General features: G+C 38.4%; 1 protein-coding gene across 1 annotated transcript in view; it reads left to right on the top strand.

Moving 5' to 3' along the window:
* The window catches only part of LOC150087444 (uncharacterized), a 28,286-nt gene that overhangs the window by 3,479 nt on the left and 2,267 nt on the right, over positions 1–22,540 (top strand). Inside the window, exons 2-3 of the mRNA XM_090372487.1 lie at positions 5,070–5,379; positions 15,003–15,183. Coding sequence (XP_090228613.1) covers positions 5,070–5,379; positions 15,003–15,183 — 491 coding nt within the window. The remainder of the gene's footprint in view (positions 1–5,069; positions 5,380–15,002; positions 15,184–22,540) is intronic.

Below are 22,540 nucleotides of genomic sequence, written 5' to 3'. Positions count from 1 at the left end.
ACTGTGATCACTGCCACCTAGTGGTTCATTTATCTGCAGTTTCTTAATGCATGAAGAGTCACTACTGATAATCAGATCAAGAGTATTGCTCCCTCTTGTTGCCTCACGAACATGCTGGTGTAGAAAACAATCATCCAATAAATCCACAAAAGCCTTGCTAGTGTGCGAGTGACCAACCCACAAATTCCAGTCAATATCTGGGAAATTAAAATCCCCCATTATAAGACTCTCTGATTTACTGGCCCACTCTATTTCCCTGTACAATATCTTATTATACTCATCAGAGTCATTAGGCCTATAGCACACTCCTACTCTCAATTTTGATTTCCCTATGCTTATGTCACACCAAACTGATTCGGCACTGCCCTGTCCATCGATGTCGACTGGCTTCACTTCCTTGGACTTTGTGTTTCTTAATTAATAGCATAACCCCTCCTACCCTCCTGTCCTGTCTATCCTTTCTATACACATTGTATTCCCCAAATTCCAGTTCCGCATTACTTATATCTGTGTGACACCACGTCTCTGATATCCCAACAATATCTGCCTTTGATGTTTTGAGCAATACCTCAAATTCATCAAATTTATTTACCAAACTCCTAGCATTGGTGTACACGCAGGTATACATGCACCTGTTTCTATTCTTAGCTACCCTAACACAACCCATGTGTTTACTTGTAACGCAATGACTACCAGCAGTCTCTGAAATATCCTGCATCTTGTTTTTCAGACTTCTGCTCATTTCAATAGAAGCAGTGCAAGAATCACTTCCACCTCTGCCAGTGGCTACTGTTAATCTATTAGTCCTTGTATCCCCCCCAACTAGCAGTTTTCCGACCCACCTAACACTGCCTCGACAGCATCAGCAAAAATTCTTGCACCCTTTCTATTTAAGTGTATCCCATCCCTGTAGAAGCAATCTCTCCTGTTAACAAGTACAGTCCAGGCTGAAAAAAATTCTACCCCTTGAGCCTTGCACAATCCCTCCAGGGCCGAATTGATCGACAAGGCTCTCATCATATACTCCCTCCTATCATGTCTGGGCAGAATTGCAGACACTTTCAAGTTCAACCCTAATTCACGGCTTTTTTTCAGCAGTGACCTGTACTTGCTAAGTAATTCCGCCGGTCTCCTACTCTTAATATCATTCGTGCCAACGTGTACAACTATATCACCTTTTGTGCCCTTAAAAGATGATATCCGCTCTACAATGTCATCAACCTTTGCCCCTGGCAGACATACCCTGGTCCTATTCCACCTATCCTTTTTACAAAGCATGTTCCCCGTTTCCCTGACAATAGAGTCACCAACAACTACTAGTTCCTGTGGGATAATTTATTGCATGATGGCCACATGAAAAATTTTTCTAAAAGAACATAGTGATATGCTTGAAGAAAAAAAAAAAAAAAAAAAAAAAAAAAGTCCATTTGAATAACCATTTTCAGATATTACACTTAAAATCAAGATTCTAAGGAACAGAACAGTGAATATGAAACATTTGTTAAAAACCCAGCAGAAGATTAGGCTTTCAGATCATCAATATGCATATTTAAGAACAAGACTTCTAGATACAGGATGTTTTAAGGAAGTGGGGGTCTATCTTGCTTGTTATAGGTTAAGGCTATTTGTCATCTGGAGCTATTTTGTCATATTTGTGCTGAAATTCCCAAATTTGACGTAAATTGGATTTTGTATAGATTTTAATATTTATAAATTAAAATTTTGCCTAATCAGCTGCTTTTCTTCTCAGTGTTAAAGTTGCTTCCCATCCTCAGTTTATCTAAAAAGCATCATTGATGCTTCAGAAAAGAGTAAACCATTTTATTTGAAGGAAAAAATAACACATCAGTTATGTCTTCGGACACTAGGTGTCCGAAGACATCTGTAACGATCTACGCCCTGCAATGATTTCCATGGTGTTAGAATAGATGACAGTTGCATGTCCATATGCCTCCCTTCCTGTTTCCAAAATGTCTCACAGGCATTCAATTAGATTGAGGTCAGTGAACTTGGAGGCCAATCAAGATGAGTAATATCTTCACTTTGTTCCTCGAACCACTTGTGCACAGTGCAAGCCTGATGACAGATCTTCTTGGAAGATCCTGTTTCTGTCCGAAAAAAAATGCAACTTGGCAGGGTGCACATGATCTCCTAAGAACTGCAAGTAGGCTTTACCAGTGAAATATTGGTCCATGTGCACCGGGGGTCCTAGTTCATGCCAGCAAAACATGTCTCATATTAAGCAACCTCTGCCACCTGCCTGGATAGTGTGCATCATGCATGATGGGTCCATGGACTTATGTTTTGCTTGTGCCACACATAAGGTGTCCATCGGCATTTTGCACTACGTATTTGGACTCATCTGATCAGCATAGCAACATTCGCTGTTGACGATGATCAGCAATTAGGAGAGAGGAGGGGGTTTCTTGGATCACCTGCTACAGAACCCTTGAAGTCTGAGTGTGGGGGGCACATCGTCATTTGGGATATCATTCTTGCATTCCCATATTGTATTGAGATGTGAACCATTGCATAGTGATCTGCTATTGGGTCCATACAGTGCACTTTGCCCTTCATCACCATGAATATCCATGTTGCATAATCCATTACAGTTCTGTTGGCAGGAGGTGGTTTGACCTGTTCAACACCATTCTTAATAATATGTACACCTTAACCATAGTGAGCTGTGAGCAGCCAACAAAATATGCTGTTTCTGATATGGAAGCTCCTACAATTATGCCCTTTTGAAACTCCACAATATTTTTTACTATGTCACATAACTGTTATTTTTTCACTTTTGAATTTCACGACCAGATGCAAATTACTACTGCTTTAGCATTCAAATTTTTATACTGCACAGTCCATTACAGATGAGATGGTTACAATTCAGTGGTGTGCGTGCGTACTGAAACAAATGTTGAACTAATAGTTCAAGAAATGGAGTAGAGTAGAGTAAAGGCATTATAAATGAATTATGATGATGTAAAGGAAATTTAAACTTAACAGAACTGATTAATCATCAAATAAAGGACTAAACATTACATCAACACTGATAATATAGAATATGGAGAATTATATATATAAAATTATGCAATTTAGAAATAAAAATGGAAAACAGGCTAGTTAATACTGAAAGAAAAGTATGTGTGCCCTTAGCTACAAACAAAAGAGAAGCCTCAAAAAAAAAAAAAAAATATATATATATATATAGTAATAAAATAAATATTACTAAAATTATTATAGCTAATTATCATAGAAGGATACATTGAATGGTATGTTATCAAGGACTAGTACCATTCAGTTCATCCAAATAATAATCAGCAAAGGCTGATTGCTACCTGCCTGTAATAGTAGGACCTAATAATATGTCATTAGGCCTGAGTTAGAACATTCTAACTCAGGCCTATTGGCATATTATTAAGTCCTACTATTGCAGGCAGTCAGAAACAGATATCTTTTGCTGATTATTATCTGGATGTATTGAATGGTAACTGTTGATGATGTAGCATTCAGTGTATGATAATTAGCTAAATAATTTTTAATATTATTTATTTTATAATTTTTTTTTAGGCTTCTCTTTTGTTGATAGCTCAGGGCACACATACCTTTTCTTTCAGTATTCATTAGCCAGTTTTCCACTTTTATTTCTAATTTGCATAATTTATATATATATAATTTTCCATATTCTATATTATCTCTCTCTCTCTCTCTCTCTCTCTCTCTCTCTCTGAAGTTTTTGTAAGTGCTGCTGTGTTAGTTGCATAGTTATTGTTATTTGGTTTTTAGAAGCATTAGCAACTAAGGCCATATTGCTCCGGGAATATGCGGTGGTCATTCCCTGACCTTTCCGCATCCTCCGTATTTGGTGGTGACAGGCTCGAACCCCGGTCTAATCAAGAAGCGTGTGCTACGCACTGCTGCTCCTTCCCACCTGGCTACGGAGGCGCCAGTTGCATAGTGTTGGGGGTACTTTGCCACCAGTGGTTTCCTAAAACTGTGCAATCAGTACTCTTGTGAGGTAAACAGAACTCTAAATGCCAGAAGCGTATGTGTAGTATAGTGTTAATTTGTAATGTGGCTCTGTTGGTTCCCCCAACTCCGCAGTGTGTGTTTGGTTTTTAGGAGCATTAGCAACTAAGGCCATATTGCTCCTGGTTATGCGGTGGTCATTCCCTGACCTTTCCGCATCTTCCGTATTTGGTGGTGACGGGCTCGAACCCCGGTCTAATCAAGAAGCGTGTGATACGCACTGCTGCTCCTTCCCACCTGGCTACGGAGGCGCGTGGCTTGTGTAGTATAGTGTGTTGTTCATCTGTATACTTGGCTGTAGGACCCCTAGTAGGACTCCACATTGCCTGCCACCACCGCAGGGAGGTGAGCCAGGCAGTCCATCAATCTCTGGGTAGTCTCCGTCAGGGTTGCCTGAGCCTCCTGACGAGATCAAGTTAAAAGAAAAAAAAAAAAGTGAGTAAGGGAAATAGTTTGAGAGGGGAAGCAAAAGTGGGAAGGGAGTAGGGTGGATGGGGAATTATGGTGCCCTCCTGATGGAGGTGGTAGGGAGGGAATAAAGGGTTGGATCACCCTGGACTGAGAGACCTTCTCAACTTCTACTTTCCCTGAGGCAACACTCAGGGAAAAATAGAAGGCTTGCAGGGCAAGGGTGTTCTATAAGTGGAGCTCCAGAATGGCATCCTATACCTGAGAGACTGGTGTCAGCAGCACCTGACCAACCACACAGTGTACAGGTTGATGCTTCTGGGTTGTGAATCTGGTTCAGATGACCTTAAGTGTTATCAAAATTAAGGTTTCTCTTTAGTGTAATATTAAAAACTAGTTAGGTTATGGCAGCCATAGGTGTCATTCAATGGTGATCTGCCTGTGTTTTTATTTTTCAAGTCATCATGCAGAATTGATCACAGTGTGCATAACTTTAATGGTGCCTACTACCCTATGGCTACATCTGCTGTTATCTCAAGAATTCCAGTGACATGTGATTTTCACATCTTGAAAGATTTATTACATTTATACTTTAGAAAGTTAATACATAAAGCTATTTTATTTTCTTTCAGATGGTTTCAAAGCAATAAAACGTTCACAGCAGCATTTGAATTCTGAAATAAGTTCACCTTCAGTACAACTACCTGCTCAGCTGGCTATGGACCTTGCGTGCAAAAGTCAAAAACTATTTTATACTTTCAGTAATTTTTGTCATGGTCTTCTGGCTGGATTAGCATTCTGGCAGATTATTGTCACCTTTCAGTTGGGATCTCCTGGATTTACACCCAATGATTTTATCCAGCATTATAGCACCCTTTCTCATCCTTTTCAGACAGTATTTTACCTTTTGTTGATAGTGTGTACAATTTCAAGCTTTGATAGGTAAGTTTTAATTTCTAATATAATAAAATAAATCGATTTTTTGATGTATATTATTTGTTTACCATTATAAAACAAAATTTAAATGGTTTATTTAATTTTTTATTGATTTATAATGATTTTGCAATAACTGAGAGCAAAGTGGAGGAGAAATTGTTGAAGTTAAACATAAGAAAGGCACCTAGGGTTGATGTGATATATCCAGTTATATTAAAGGAGGCAGCAAAGGAACTAATCAAACCCCTAGCCATAGTTATGAGAGCATCCTTGGACTCAGTGGAAGTTCCCATGGACTGGAGATGTGCAAATGTATCCCCAATTCACAAAGAGGGATGTAATGGTGACGAGTAATTACAGACCAGTTAGTTCAACTTCTGTTCCAGGGAAAATAATGGAGTCACTGGTTATAGATGCATTGCAGGATCATCTACACAACACTGCAGTAATAATTCAGACATAGCATGGATTTGTTAAGGGAAAGTTTTTTCTGGCAAATTTGATGGGATACTATGATATGGTTACAGAGGAACTAGATGCAAAAAAATAATTTTGATATCATATTCTTGGATTTCAGGAAAGCTTTTGACACTGTTGCATATGGAAGATTACTGTACAAATTGGAGTAGTATGGTATTAAGGGTTTGTTTGTTTGTTATTTGGTTTTTAGGAGCATTAACAACTAAGGCCATATTGCTCTGGGATATGCGTTGGTCATTCCCTGACCTTTCCGCATCCTCCGTTTTTGGTGGTGATGGGCTCGAACCCCGGTCTAATCAAGAAGCGTGTGCTACGCACTGCTGCTCCTTCCCACCTGGCTACGGAGGCGCCGGTATTAAGGGTAAGTTGCTACAATGGATAAAAGGGTGGTTCAGTGGAAGAAGACAGAGTGGTAATAAATGGATGCTGCTCTTAGTGGACTAATGTTATTAGTGGAGTCCCACAGGATTTGGTGGTGGACTTACTGTTGTTTTTTATATATATATCAATGATATTGATGAAGGTATATCAGGCTTAATGTTGAATTTTGGAGAAGATACAAAGGTTGGCAGGGTTGTTAATGACAGTAATGGCAGTGTACTACTGCAACAGATTCTAGAAAATTTGGGTAGATGGGCTGAGAAGTGGCAACTGAAGTTTAACGTTGACAAATGCAAAGTACTGCATATGGATAGAAGTAACCCCAGAGGAATGTACCAACTGTGTGGTACTACACTTAGGGTGGTAGAAAATGAAAAAGACCTGGGAGTGATTGAGCATTAGATATGAAGTTTTCTGAGCAGTGCAGATGGGCTATCAGAGCAGGTCATGGGATATTGTCAATGATATACAGGAATTTTGTTAGCAGGGAAAAGGAAGTAATTATTCCTTTGTATAAGGCAATGGTCAAGCCAACCCTTGAGTACTGTGTGCAGGTCTGGAGACCGCATTTTAGGAAGGATATAGAGTTGCTTGAGCATGTAGAGAGAAGGGCAACAAGATTGGTGAGGGGAATGAAGGGATCCACTTACGAAGAAAGGTTTAAGTTCTGCAAATTTCCGTGGCTGGAGACTAGGCACCTGCGAGGTGATCTGATGAGGCGTATGAGGCCTTGAATGGGTTGAGCATGCTGAATTCTGATGGGATTCTTCCGCTTGCTCAGATTACGAACCTGAGGTGGCATAAATTCAAATTGAGGAAAGACAGTTGTAGAATAGATGTATGGAAATTTGCCTTTAGCCAGTGGGTGGTTAATTGCTGGAATAAACTTCCATTTGTCGTGGAAGTTGATAGCTTAAATAAATTAAAGGCGAAACTGGACAAATATTTAGAGGGAATTGTTGTGTGAAATTGTTTTTTTTTTTTTTTTTTTTTGTGGCTGATGCTGCATAAGCTCATATGCTTGCTTTCTTGCATCACTTGCCTCTATTACTACTACTGTCTACTATTTTACATGGTAACTAAAAACATTGAGGTTATTGGAACTTAGTTCTTGTACTGTGTATGGGTTGATGAGAAGGAATATTCTTGTTAACATTGGACTTGAATTTCTATGTTTAAATTCTGAGGATGTGTAGAAGCAAAATGTTATAAAAAAAAAAGAAAAATGAAGAAGAAAAATTAAAGTTTTGAGTTAATATCAATGAACGTTGACTAGCTGATGTAATGTTCAGGCTGGTTTGACTGGTGAATTACAGATACTAATTTAGAAGAACAGCACTTGTGGAAATGTGTGTAAAAAAAGCATGCATCAGAAACTGAACATCTGTGTGATAAAGAGCAGAGTGAGTTGTTAAGAGAGGGAAATTCAGTCACTTCTTTAACATAAGTGATTCTTGAAGATAAGTGATTCTTGCTGCTTCTATTGGAACATGCAACAACCTGGAAAGCAAGATGTTGGGAATTTCAAGACATGCTGGAGTTCTCATGGAGCAAGCAAATACATTGGCTATGTTCAGGTAACTAAGAGTAAGGACAGGCAGTGGCCAATCCAGAAAAAATGATAGGGGGCCACTTTTTTTTGTGCACTAGAATGGCAATCACATTAGTATCAGTGTTGTCAACTGTAGTCAGTTGAAAATAGCTGAGCCACAATGCAAAAATAGATAAAATCCTATGTTAACAATGAAAAAAAAAATTTTTTTTTTGTAGCTAAAGGGAATTTAAACGATTGGTGTATATTTTCCAAAAAACGACAGGGGAGGCACATGCCCTGGTGCCCCTACCCTGAATCTGCCACTGAGGACAGGTGCATGTATACTTGTGTGTACACCAATGCTCGGAGCACAGGACAGAAATTTAATATATCTGAAGTACTAGTTAAGTCATCAAAAGTGAATGTTGTAGGAATATTGGAGGCATAGTGTAAATCGCACTTAATGGATGCTAAATTTGAATATGGGGAGTACAATGTGTACAGAAAGGTTATAATGCATACATAACTAAGCGTAAGAGAAGGTGCATGTATACTTGCATATACACTAATGCTAGGAGCATAGTAAAGATATTTGATGAATTTGAAGTACTGGTTAAGTTGTAGAAATATCGGAGACAGTGTAAATCAGATATAAAGGATGCGGAATTTGAATATGGGAAATACAATGCATACAGAAACGATAGACAGGACAGGAGGTGGGGTTGTGCTCTTAGTTAAGAAGCATATTAAATATATGGCAATGCATCCAGTTTACATGGTGGTCAATGTAACGATAAGACAGTTTGATATGACATAAGCACTGAGAAAACAAATTGAGAGTAGGTATGTGTTATAGGCCTGAATTATATAGGCCAACCATACAGAGAAATAGAGTGAGCCGGTAAATCAGAATGTCTTTTAATGGATTTTAATCAGAATGTATTTTAATGGATTTTAATTTTCCAAATATTGATTGGAATTTGTGGGTTGTTTACCAGCAAGCAAGATTTTTGCAGATTTATTGGATGGCTGTTTTCTACAGCAGCATGTTAGGGAGACAACAAGGGAGAGCAATACTAATACTCGTGATCTAATTATCAGCAGTGATTCTTATGCATTAAGAATTTGCAGATAAAAGAACTAGTAGGTGGTGGTGAATACAATGTATTGATTGAGATTTACATAAAGCTGTAACTACCTTCAAGGGTAAAGAGAAGGGTTTTTGCTTTTGTAAAGGTGACTGCAGTGGTTTCAGACAGTTTTTAAATTCTGTTCAGTGGAACCCAATTATGATGTTACCAACAGCAAATTCAAAATGGAAAGCATTAGAGAAGCAATTGTAGAAGCCACTAGGCTTCTCATACCAAATAAGAAATGCCATTCAAGGCTTAGACTTAAATAGATGTCTCCACGGACTGGAGATATGCAAATGTATCTCCAATTTACAAAGGGGGATGAAAGGGTGACACAAGTAATTACAGACCTGTTGGTTTGACTTCTGTTCCAGGGAAAATAATGGAGTCGCTAGTTAAAGAAGCATTGCACGATCATCTAGACAAGATATCAGTAATAATTCATTCCAGGCCTTTCAAGGGGAAGCCTTGTCTGACCAATTTGATTGCATACTATGATGTGCTCACAAAGGAACTGAATGCAAAAAATAATTTTGATATCATATACTTGAATTTCAGGAAAGCTTTTGATACTGTTGCACATGGAAGACTTATGTACAAATTGGAGCAGTATGGCATTAAGGGCAAGTTGCTACAATGGATAAAAGGATGGTTGAGTGGGAGAAGACAGAAGGTGGTGATCAGTGGGTACATGAATTAACGTTATTAGTGGTGTCCCTCAAGGTTCGGTGCAGAAAGGTCAGGGAATGACCACCGCATACCCCTGGAGCAATATGGCCTTAGTTGCTAATGCTCCTAAAAACCAAATAACAAACAGAGTTCAGTGTTGGGCCCATTGTTGTTTTGTATATTTATCAATGATATGGATGAAGGTATATCAAACTTAATGTCAAAGGTTGCAGATGATACAAAGATTGGCAGGGTTGTTAATAACAGTAATGATAGTATGCTGCTGCAACAGGATCTGGAAAAGTTGGGTAGATGGGCTGAGAAGTAGAAACTGAAGTTTAACGTTGACAAATGCAAAGTACTTCATATGGGTAGCAGTAACCCCAGAGAAATGTACCAACTATGTGGTGCTGCACTCAGGGTTGTGGAGAATGAAAGAGACCTGGGGGTAATTGTGCAGACAGGCTGCCAGAGTAGGTTATGGGTTCTTGTCAATGATATACAGGAATTTTGCAAGAAGGGATAAGGAGGTGATTATCCTCTTGTATAAGGCAATGTTCAGGCCACACCTTGATTACTGCGTACAGGTCTGGAAGCCTCGTTTTAGGAAGGATGTAGAGTTGCTAGAAAGAGTACAGAGAAGGGCAACAAGACTGGTGAAGGGAACAAAGGGGTGCTCTTATGAAGAAAGGCTTAAGTTCTGCAAACTGCAGCAGCTGGAGACTAGGCACCTGCAAGGCAATCTGGTTGAGGCCTTGAATTGATTGAGCAGGCTCAATGCTGATGATTCTTCCTCTTTCTCAGATTATAAACCTGAGAGGGCATAGGTTCAAACTGAGGAAAGACAGTTGTAGAATATATGTGTGGAAGGTTGCCTTTAGCCAGCGGGTAGTTGATTGATGGAACAAACTTCCATCTGTTGTTGTGGAGGTTGATAGCTTAAATAAATTCAAGGCAGAACTAGACAAACATTTGGAATGAATAGATCAGTAAAATGAAAAAAATTTTTCTTTTTTTTTAACAAAAATTTTAACATTTTCAGCCAAGAAAAAAAAAAAAATTCCCATTTCACACATCCATTTGCTCTAAAAATTTGTCCAGTTCTTCCTTGAATTTATTTAAGCAATCAACTTCCACAGCGACAGACAGATATTTGTTCCAGCAATTAACCACCCGCTGGCTAAAGGCAAATTTCAGCACATCTATTCTACAGCTGTCTTTCCTCAATTTGAATCTATGCCCCCTCAGGTTTGTGATCTGAGCAAGAGGAAGAATCCCATCAGCATTGAGCCTGTTCAAACCATTCCAGGCCTTATACACCTCAATAAAATCACCTTGCAGATGCCTAGTCTTCGGACATTGCAATTTTTTGGTAAGAGGTTCCCTTTGTTCCCCTCACCAATCTTGTTGCCGTTCTCTGTACTCATTCTAGCAATTCTACATCCTTCCTAAAATGAGGCCTCCAGACCTGTATGCAGTACACAAGGCGTGGCTTGACCATTGCTTTATAGAAAGGGATAATCACCTCCTTATCCCTACTAGCAAAATTTCTGTATATCATTGACAGGACCCCGTGACTTGCTCTGGCAACTTGTCTGCACTACTCAGAAAACTTCATATCTGGCAGCACATATTTTCATATCTACCCCCAGGTCATTTTCATTCTCTACCACCCTAAGTGTAGTACTGCACAATTGGTACCTTTCTTTGGGGCTACTTCTACCCATATACAGTACTTTGCATTTGTCGATGTTACCTTCAGTTGCCACCTCTCAGCCCATCTGTCCAGCTTTTCTAGATCCTGTTACAGTAGCACACTGTCATTACTGCCATTAACCACCCTGCCAACCTTTGTATCATCTGCAAACTTCGAAATTAAGCCTGATTTACCTTCATCATTATCATTGATAAATATACCAAACAACAATGGAGCCAACACCAAACCCTGGGGGATTCCACTAATAACATTAGTTCATGAAGAGCAGTGTTCACTGATTACCACTCTCTGTTATTTTCCACTCAACCACCCTTTCATCCATTGTAGCAACTTGCCCTTAATGCCATACTACTCCAATATGAACAGGAGTTTTCCATGTGCAACAGTATCAAAAGCATTTCCTAAAATGCAAGTACAGTTGATTCCGGTTATTTGGGACACATCGGGACTAGTGCGTTTTGGCCCAATTAAGCGGCTGCCCCCATTATCCAAAGTTTCACATAAATCGTTAAAAATACAATGGAACCCCGTTTTACAATTTGTTTACTGTACAATCAAATCACGATACGGTGGACTCGGCATAGTAAAGGACTGTTCTCTATACAATGTGTATTAAGCGCCAGTCATTGTGATCACGTTTGTGAATTGAATTTTAATTCTATTAAACATTGATTCTAATTAGCAAAAATAGGAGGAATATTATCCACAGGCTATAAAAGTAAAGATATATTAACCACAAATTTACCCTTTATTACCTTACCAATTAAAAAATTAAATGATATGTGAAAATCGGAAGATATACGTGATAATCTAAATAATTAATACGTACAGTATTGTAATATGTACATACTAACTAGTTGACATTTCTGTTCACTGACATTTGTGGGTGGGGGCTAAAATTTAAAACAGTAAAAAGAGAAGCGATCAATAGCAAAGAACATGCAGCACACACAAATTGCAAGTAACACAATATGCGCAAGTGAGAACAAAGTAACAAGTTACGAAGCTTTAAAAATGGGAATGAAGAGAACATTCTGAAAATTAATTTTTTTTATATGATTGGAGATTCCATGGAAGTGTAAGCACATTTCACCTTAATAACCCGCAGAATTCCAGCTGTCAGTATTATCGCAAATTCAATAAGATCGAGTTTACTATCCATTTATGATAGATTGCACTAACAGAAAAGCCCAATAAACAGGTGATTCCTAATTGTTTTTATTGTTTTATGGTTGTGACCTCCAGAAATCCGACCGAATCACGTGGTACGGTCGGAGACAATCGTAGGCTAATCTCCAGTGCTACAGTCTCCTGCCCCAATTAAACGGCATGTTGTCCCAATTAAGCGAAGTAAATCCTGGCTATTTTCTTGCTTGGGTTCTGATTTTTAAGATTTGCCCCAAATAAATGGCTGCCCCGATTAACCAGTGGCCCAAATAACCGGAATCCACTGTATATGATAAAAAAAAAATAAATAAATTATTTTTTGCATGCAGTTCCTCTGTGACCACATCATAGTATGCAGTCAAATTGGTCAGACAAGACTTCCCCTTAACAAATCCATGCTGTGTCTGAATTATTACTGCAGTCTTGTCTAGATGATCCTGCAATGCTTCTTTAACCAGTGACTCCATTATTTTCCCCAGAACAGAAGTTAAACTGACAGGTCTGTAATTATTCGTGTCACCCTTTTATCTCCCTTTGTGAACTGGAGATTCATTTGCACATCTCCAGTCTGTGGGGACCTCCCCAAAGTTCAAGGATGCTCTCATAATTATGGCTAAGGGTTTTCTTACTTTCTTTGCCGCCTCCTTTAATATAAATTATTGAAGCTAAACATAAAAAAGGCACATGAGATGGATGGAATAGATCTATCCAATTATATTAAGAGAAGCAACAAAGCAAACCCTTATTATTAAGTAAACCCCAAAATTATGAGTGCATCTTTGGATTTGGGGGGGGGGGTCTGTTGTTATTTGTTATTTGGTTTTTTAGGAGCATTAGCAACTAAGGCCATATTGCTCCAGAGATATGCAGTGGTCATTCCCTGACCTTTCTGCATCCTCCGTATTTGGTGGTCACGGGCTCGAACTCTGGTCTAATCAAGAAGCGTGTGCTACGCACTGCTGCCCCTGCCCACCTGGCTAGGGAAGCGCTGGGGGAAGCCTGTGTACGTGAGATGTGCGAATGTGTTCCCAAAGGGAGATGAAAGGGTGACATGAATAATTACAGAACTGTTAGCTTGACTTCTGATCAGGTGAGAATAATGGAGTTACTAGTTAAAGAGATAATGCAGGACCACGTAGACAGGGGTGCAGTTGTACTGCAATCACAGCATGAATTTAAGGGGAGTTCTTGTCTGACCAAACTGATTGGATACTATGATACAGTAACAAAGGAACTCAATGAAAAAAATAATTTTGATCCTGTTTACTTAGATTTCAGAAAAACCTTTGATGCTGTTGCACATAAAAGACTGCTCTACAAATTGAAGCAGTGTGGCATTACATATGATACTGCAAGATATGTTACTGCTGTGAATAAAAGGATGGTTGAGTGGGAGAAGAGAGTGGTTATCAGTATACACCTCTCTTCATGAATTAATGTTATTAGTGGAGTCCTGCATGGTTCATGCTTGGGCCAGTTGTTGGTTTCTATATTTATTAGTTATATTGATGAAGGCATATCAGGTTTATTGTCTTATTTTGCAGATGATACAAAGGTTGGCAGGATAGTTAATGGCAGTAATTAAGGTATACTACTGCAACAAGATCTAGAAAAATTAGGCAGATGGGCTGAGAAATGGCAGTTGAAATTTAGCATTGTCAAATTTTACACTTCAACTGTTAATCTGGGATTACTGAATATGGGTAGCAGTAATCCCAGATTAACATACAAACTGTGTGGAACTTTGCTCAGGGTAGTGGAAAATTATAATTGTGCTGTCAGATTTGAAGTTCTCTGAGCAGTGGAAACAAGCTGCCAGGACAGCTCATGGGCTTTTGTCAGTTATCATTGATAATTGACAAAACAGGAATTTTGTTAGCTGAGATGAGGTGGTGATTATCCCATTGTACAAGGCAATAGTTAGGCTGCATCTTGTATATTGCATACAAGTCTGGAGGCCTCATTTTAGGAAGGATGTTGTGCTGTTGGAATGTATGCAGAGAAGGGCAATGAGATTGGTGAGTGGAACAAAGGTGTGCTCTTACCAAGAAAAGCTTCAGTTCTGTAAATTGCAGCATCTGGAGAGACTTGGCTCCTACAGTGAGGTGATTGATTGAAGTGATTAAGGCTTTGAATGGATTGAGCAAGCAGCAGTGCTCGTGGCATTCTTCATCTTGCCTAGACTATATACAATGGGCAGGCATAAATTCAAATTGAGGAAGGAAATTTAAATATAATTTTATCTATTTAATTTAATTTAATATAAAATTAATGAAAAAAAAAACAAAGATACATTTCTGATGTTTGGCCATAGGCACCAAAAATCCTAATTATGCTACTATCCCCATTTTTGTATTAGAAAAGGAAACGCACAAAGCATAATTTCTTATGGATTTTGGTAATTTTTGTATATAACATAACCATTTTTGTATATAACAATGGTACAATGAAAAAAAAAACAATACATCATTTAATTAAAATTATTTGTACTCAATTACAGCTTTATTATAACATTACAGCTTTATTATATTTTATGTTCTGTTATCAGGTATGATATTGGCCGTCCTCGTAGAGAACTTTTTCAAAGATTACTCAGCTGCCAGTGTGGAATTTTAGTTGTAATTATCTATCCAGTTACACTTCTTATGAGCCTTAGTATCTCTAATATGGATGATAAATTAGGACTTTACCAACATAATGTTACTATTTGGAATGTAACAGAAAAGGAGGTAACGTACGAATTTTTCTTATATTTCTTATGATATGCTCACAATTATTGAATAGTCACGTATTCACTCTAACATAGATTTACTGTTATTTCCTCAATTCATTTGCTTTGGTGTTGTTTTTGTAACCTCTATTACTATGGGACTAGTCTCATAGTAATAGAGGTTACAATAACAACAGCTAATACCAGCTAATTTTTTGGCATTAATTACTGTTTTTAATTTGTTTCCAATCTGAAATCCTTTATACCTTTACATCTGCAGTTTATTTGAGATCCTTTTTCCATAATGATATAGTCAGTTATGCTTCGCTCTTTTGGAGTTATTAAAGAAATTTTTTTTTAGCTCTCATCTATTTTTTTTTTTTTTTTATGTAAACCCCAAACACAAGAGGTATTAGAACCTATAGTACTTAGCACCATGCTTGGGTTGGAGGTTGAGAAGACGAAAGAAGATATTTGTTGACATTGGACTTGAACTTCTGTAGATTGTAATTTTCAGGAAATACATATGAAGGAAGGTTGTTCCAGAAAACGGCAGTTGAATGAATAAATGAGGAAGATGAAAAGTTGGTTCTGTGGGTTTGAAGTTGGACAGTAAATGGATGTTGGCTGGTGGCTGCACGTGGTCGTACTTCCATGGGCACTGTTCTTCTGAATTGGCTTCTATAATTCCCGCTCTCTCTTTCAAAACAGTCCGAACATGTTCGTACTTCCTTGGGCACTGTAGAAGAGGCATGCAGCAGAAACAGTACATCTATGAGAAAGCGAGTGGAGAGACTCCGTTAGAGATGAATCATTAATTAACCTAACTGCCCTCTTCTGAATGGAATCAAGAAGCCCGAGAGAGGTTTTGGGGGTAACACCCCAGATGTGGGAACAATATTCCATGGCAGGGCGGATTTGCGATTTATACAGAGTGAGCAGCTGTTTGGAAGAAAAGTAACGCCGAGAGAGCGAAAGAGAAAACCAAGTTTTTTAGATGCAGAGGAAGCAATATTTGTAATGTGCTTGTGCCAAGAGAGATTAGAAGTCAGGGTAATCCCCAAAAGAGATATATCATTTTGCCTAGAAATCGGAGTATCCCTAAAGATAAGCATAGGAGCAGAAGAATCCTTTTTGCGAGATATAAGACAAGACTGTCTTTGCCCCACTGGAGAATTACCTGAAGATCGGCATTTAAGGAATTGGTAGCAGATTTTCGAGAAGTTGAAGCTGATTGAGCAGGACAAGGTTTCTCAAAATGGAAAGTGGAATGCAATGTGCTATCATCGGCAAAACTATGGATAGGATTGCCAGTCAATGGAAGAAGGTCATTAATATACAAGAGGAAAAAAGTGGGGGAAAGAACTGAACCTTGGGGGACACCGGCATTAGGGAAGTTAGAAGACAGAGAGCCATCACCCTCAGTGAGCGATCAGAGAGAAAACTGGATAACCAATGACTAAACACAGTTGGCAAACCATAAGATGGAAGCTTGTATAGAAGACCTTTATGCCAGACACGATCAAAAGCCTTTGAGATGTCAAGAGCAACTACTTATGTTTCACCGAACTTTTCCATTGAATTAGTCCATAAATGTGTGACCTAAGCCAGAATATCACCAGTGGATCGACACTGACGGAATCCATACTGGCAATCGTTGATCAGACAGAAGGTTTCTAGGTAGTTTAAGAGTTGGTGGTTAATTGATTTCTCCATTACTTTAGAAAGAGTAGAAGTAATTGGATGGGAGGGATTTGTCACCCTTATTAGGAACTGGCTGGATATGAGCAAATTTCCAAGCAGAAGGAAAAACACCTTTGGAAGAAGAAAGTGAAAAAAGGCGGCAAAGAATAGGAGTAAGTTCAGGAGCACAGGTTTTGAGAACAAGTGGAGAAATACCATCAGGACCTGGAGCTTTCTTAGCATCAAGATTAATCAAAATCCTTCTGATATCCTTTTGACGGAAGACCACAAGAGGCATTGAATGGAGTGTGTGTTGGGAATGGTGGGAGGTGTTTTTCCAAGATCATTAATACATGAGCTGGAAGAAAAATGGGATGCTAGCAGGTTAGCTTTATCCTTGGCTGAAGTGACAACAGAACCATCTGGTTTGGACAGAGGTGGGAGCAGAGATGCGCAAAAGTTGCGGCCAATAGCTTTGGCAAGAGACCAGAATGCTCGGCTGCCATTAGGGCAAGAAGCAAGTTTTCTACTCTTAGCCTGTTCAAACTCTAGTTTGGACTGATTAATAACTGCTTTACAATTGTTGCGAGCTTTGGTGTAGGCAGAAAATGAAACTGAAGAATTAGAAACAAGCCAATTACGATATGCAACATTCTTCTCTCTAACAGCCTTAGCACATTTATTGGAAAACCAAGGTTTAGATAAAGGACGAGATTTTAAAGTGGAGTGTGGGATAAAGGATTCCATTCCTACAAGAATAATTTCACTGACACGATCTGAGCAAACGTTGACATCAGAAGTTTTGAAACAGTAATCCAACCAAGGAAAAGAAAAAAAGAAGTCTCGCAGGTCATCCCATTTTGCATTCTTGTAATGCCAAACAACATGAGGTTGGGAATAGCCATGAGATAAAGGTTCCATTGGAGAAGAAACAATCACGAAGTTGTGATCTGAAGTGCCTAAAGGACCTCTCACTTCGACCGTGTACTTAGAAGGGTTGTTTGTGAGAAAAAGATCAAGCGTATTGGCTGTATGATTAGGATTGTCCGGTATTCTTGTAGGTAAATGAACAATCTGTGCTAGGTCATTAGTAATTGCAAAAGCCTCAGCATCTCAACCTGCTGGGTCGGTGTGACTAGAAAACGGAAGCCATCTGGAGTTGTGAACATTAAAATCACCAAGGAAAATTAACTCACTGTTAGGAAAGTTGGACTGGAGAAAGTCAAGTTGCAAAGAGAGGAAGTCAAAGAGCTCCAAATGATTAGTGGAGTTGGGAGAACGGTAGAGACAACAGATGAATTTGACGCAATGAGGTAGAGAGATTTTAAGCCAGAGAAGATCAAAGAGAGGAGATTACAAATTGCCAAGTCTCTGACAGGGAATATCAGAACGGACATATGCACAAGTACCACCTTTGAGGCGAAAGGAATCATACAGCGAATAATTTGGGCATCTGAGGTGAGCAGTAGTTGAATCAACCGATAACTGAGATTCTGTCAGAAAAAGTACATGGGGTTTGGCAGACTGCAAGTGGAAATGGACATCGTTGAGATTAGAATTGAGACCCACGTATATTTGTGAAATGAATTAGGAAGTGAATTAGGAAGAAGCTCTCATCTGGGCTATATATAGGCAAATTTTCTCGTCCATCTTTCCATATTAAATTTTTTCCCCTTAAACTTTCTTTCAGATGAATTTTAAAAGCTATTGCTGCACACTTATCTTATTCCAGAATAAATTTATTTATATTTGTTTTGCCCCTGTATTCATCCTTTTTTGCTACTGTGATACCTGTTGTTCTGATATCATATTGACCACTTTTTTGCTGTTTAAGGTTCCAATACTGATGGTACCTATCTTAATCATTGTTCCAGTAACATATTTAGCAGTACATGTCCTGGTTCCCTAATACATACAGCATCTACCTTGTTGACCCAGGTGATGTTCCAGCTAGTACGTGTCAATTGTCCTGTCAGTGAAAGGTTTTGGCCTATAACTTATATAAATACAGGATTTCCCTATGATTCCAGTATTTATATATTGGAATCAAAGGGAAAAATAACAATTCATATATTTTCATCTTTGCAGCTACAAGTAAGGAAGAATGAGCAGAGATAATTCCTGTACGAAATCAGAGTTAGAGAGCTCATTGCAGAATTTAACAGATGAATCCACATGATGAGCCAATAACACAGAGCTGTGTTAGTATACTTGTTGCAGAGTTTAGGAAAACAAGATCCATAGAGGGTAAACCACATAGTGGACCTTCAAGAAGGGCCACCATTGATGACACAGTCATTGCCATCCTCACTCATTTATGCAAAAGTCCAAAAAAGTCTCTTCAAAGATTGTCCTCTGAGACAAGAGTGACAAAAGCATTAATTTTTTTTATTTTTACCTCCGATTCCAGACTTATGGGATACCCTGTATTATAATATATTTTTATTTCCTTTTATTAGATTGGTTGTTAAGAGATTCTTGGCCCAAGAGCTACCAGGCTAAAATGATCCTTGAAAGTTTTAAGTGGAAGTATGAAGAATGCCTACAGATCATATAATTTTATTTAAAATATTAATGATAAAAATAAAATACAGTCAAACTTGGTATAGCAATCACGGAAATGATGAGATCACGGCTGTAATGAGCAAAAAAGCCATAATGATTTTAATTTACACGTAGTCCCATACGATCGCTCACTGTTATAACGAGCGTACTACACAGATATACTGTACAAATTTCGTAACTATACAAACATTCTTAATTGCTTGGGTAGTCAGAAAAGCCCAATTCTTGGAAAATATTAAAATGAAAAGGGCGACTTAGCTTTATGACCACCTGCATCGGATTAGCGGCCGGTTTACGACCTTGTCCTCCGGAATGGGGGCTATACAATAGTGCATTGGCGTTCCGCTTGTCGCATTACTCTATTTACAGATTGTCTTCCATTCGCTAAACCATAAATTTATTTTGGGACTTCTAAGAATTTTGTTTGCAGATCGCTTTATCATTTTAAAGTAAAATCAGTCACAAACGAACCCTTCCTTCGGAAATATGTCTACTAACAAAAGAAGGTTTCTCTTGATTCACGAAAGTTAAAATTATTCGTGAGTTAGAACATGGTGCAAAAAATGTCGAAGCGTGTAAAAAGTTTTCTTTGTTCTCTTCAAGAGTATCAACATTGGGGAAGAATAAAGATGTTTACGTATCAGCACTGGAAAAGAACATAACTGGAAAAAAAAAATTTCGAAAGTGCAAGGTTACAAACGTTGAGCAAGCATTGCTTCGATGGTTTACCACACAAAGAAGTGCTGGATTTTCAATAGATTGTCTGATCTTGAAGGCTCAAGTGGAAAAATTTGCTAAACAATTTGGATGCACCGATTTTGTGTGTAACAATGGGTGGCTGGATTGATTTAAAAACCAACATAACATCGTTTATGCAAAAATTAGTGGAGGATCTCAGTCTGCAGATCCAGTAATGGCAAATGAATCGATTGACCATGTAGGGCAAAAATCAGGAAAGATTTCAATGACAAAGACATCTACAGCAGTTGTGCTACTGCATCAGGATCTAGAAAATTGGGCAGATGGGCTGAGAAATGGGAACTGAAGTTTAACATTGACAAATGCAAAGTACTGCATATGAGTATAAGTAACCCCAGAGGAACGTACCAACTGTGTAGTACTATACTTAGGGTGGTAGAAAATGAAAAAGACGTGAGAGTGATTGTGCAGTTCGATATGAAGTTTTCGGAGCAGTGCAGACAGGCAGGTCATGGGGTATTGTCAATGATATACAGGAATTTTGTTAGCAGGGAAAAGGAGGTGATTATCTCTTTGTATAAGGCAATGATCAGGCCATGCCTTCAGTACTGCATGCAGGTCTGGAGGTCTCATTTTAGGAAGGATGTAGAGTTGCTTGAGCATGTACAGAGAAGGGCAACAAGATTGATGAGGGGAATGAAGGGGGATTCTCTTACCAGAGAAAGGCTTAAGTTCTGAAAATTGCAGCAGCTGGAGACTAGGCACCTGCAAGATGATCTGATTGAGGTGTATAAGGCCTTGAATTGGTTGAGCACACCAAATTCTGATGGATTCTTCAGCTTACTCAGATTACAAACCTGAGGGGGCATGAATTCAAATTGAGGAAAGACAGTTGTAGAATAGATGTGTGGAAATTAGCCTTTAGCCAACGGGTGGTTAATTGCTTGAACAAACTTCCATCTGTAGTTGTGGAAGTTGATAGCTTAAATAAATTCAAGGAGGAACTGGACAAACTTAGAGGGAATGGTTGTGTGAATTTTTTTTTTTTTTTGGCCGATGCTACATAAGCTCATACACTTGCTTTCTTGCGTCACATGCTGTACTGCTACTACTACAATGCTGACGAAACAGGGTTTTTTTTATAATTTGACACCTGACAATACATTTAAATGCAAAGGGGGAAATGTGTTGGTGAAAAAAAATCAAAGGCTCGTTTTACAGTGATCGTATGCGCAAGTATGACAGGAACTGATAAAAAACTGTTTTTTATCGGAAAATCGTTAAAACCTCGGTGTTTTAAAAACGTATGGAAACTTCCTATTGATTACTCTGCAAACAAAAAAGCTTGGATGACTTCAGATATTTTTCGCCAATATGTAAATAATTGGAATAAGGAGCTATTGAAAAAGAAGAAAAATGTTTTATTGTTAGTTGATAACTGTCCTGCACATCCCTAGATTCAAAATTTGTCCAACATTAAGCTAGTGTTTTTGCCTCCCAATGCAATATCAATTGCCACATCTGTAGCCAAGTGGGCAAGAGCAGCAGTGCGTAGCACACGCTTCTTGATTAGACTGGGGTTCAAGCCCGTGACCACTAAATACAGAGGATGCGGAAAGGTCAGGGAATGACCACCGCATATTCCCGGAGCAATATGGCCCTAGTTGCTAATGCTCCTAAAAACCAAGTAACAAACAAACAGCAACATCAATTTTATGACCAATGGACGTAGGTGTAATCAAGAGTTTGAAAAGATTTTATTAATGATTTCTAGTTCTACCTCTGATCAGTCAAAGAGAACCGAAACTTACCAAGTCTATGTCGATATTGGATGCTATAAATTTATTGAATGATGCGTGGAACAACATTACTTCGACAGCCATATGGAATTGCTACAAGAAATCAAAATTAAATTCAAATGAAATTCCAATTGTAGATGAAGATGATGGAAATGAAGAAAACAACTTACCATTATCCAAATGGTTGCTATGTAACAACATTATAAGTTTTAATACAGATAGCATCGATGAATTTGTGCGAGTCGATGACAACTTATTAACTAGTGGTCTTCCTACAGAGAATGACATTGTAGATACTGTGCTCAGCAATGACAAAGGTAAGGACGATGATTGTGATGTGATATGTGACAATTGAAACTGAATCAAAATCAGTGCCGACAATCTCACAAGCTCAAGGTGCAATGGACACAGTCAATTTTTTTGAAGAAACTGAGTCAAGTAATGAGACTTTTAATGTGTTGAGTGTTTTAAGGGGAAACTTAAGAAATATCAAAGTGAAATCTTTAAAACAAACATCAATTTTAAGATTCATAAATGAAGACTAATTAAAATCGTGTTTATTATTAAATAGTATTGTTTTTAATTACAGAGAAATAAATTGTGTTTAGTATTAAGTACAGTCGGTCCTCG

This window comes from Mastigoproctus giganteus, chromosome 4, assembly GCF_048544385.1.
Source record: "Mastigoproctus giganteus isolate SK-2022 chromosome 4, ASM4854438v1, whole genome shotgun sequence".
In the NCBI taxonomy this organism is placed as follows: domain Eukaryota; kingdom Metazoa; phylum Arthropoda; class Arachnida; order Uropygi; family Thelyphonidae; genus Mastigoproctus; species Mastigoproctus giganteus.
The sequence above is the reverse complement of the archived record's forward strand: the minus strand, read 5'-3'. Positions and strand labels throughout refer to the sequence as shown.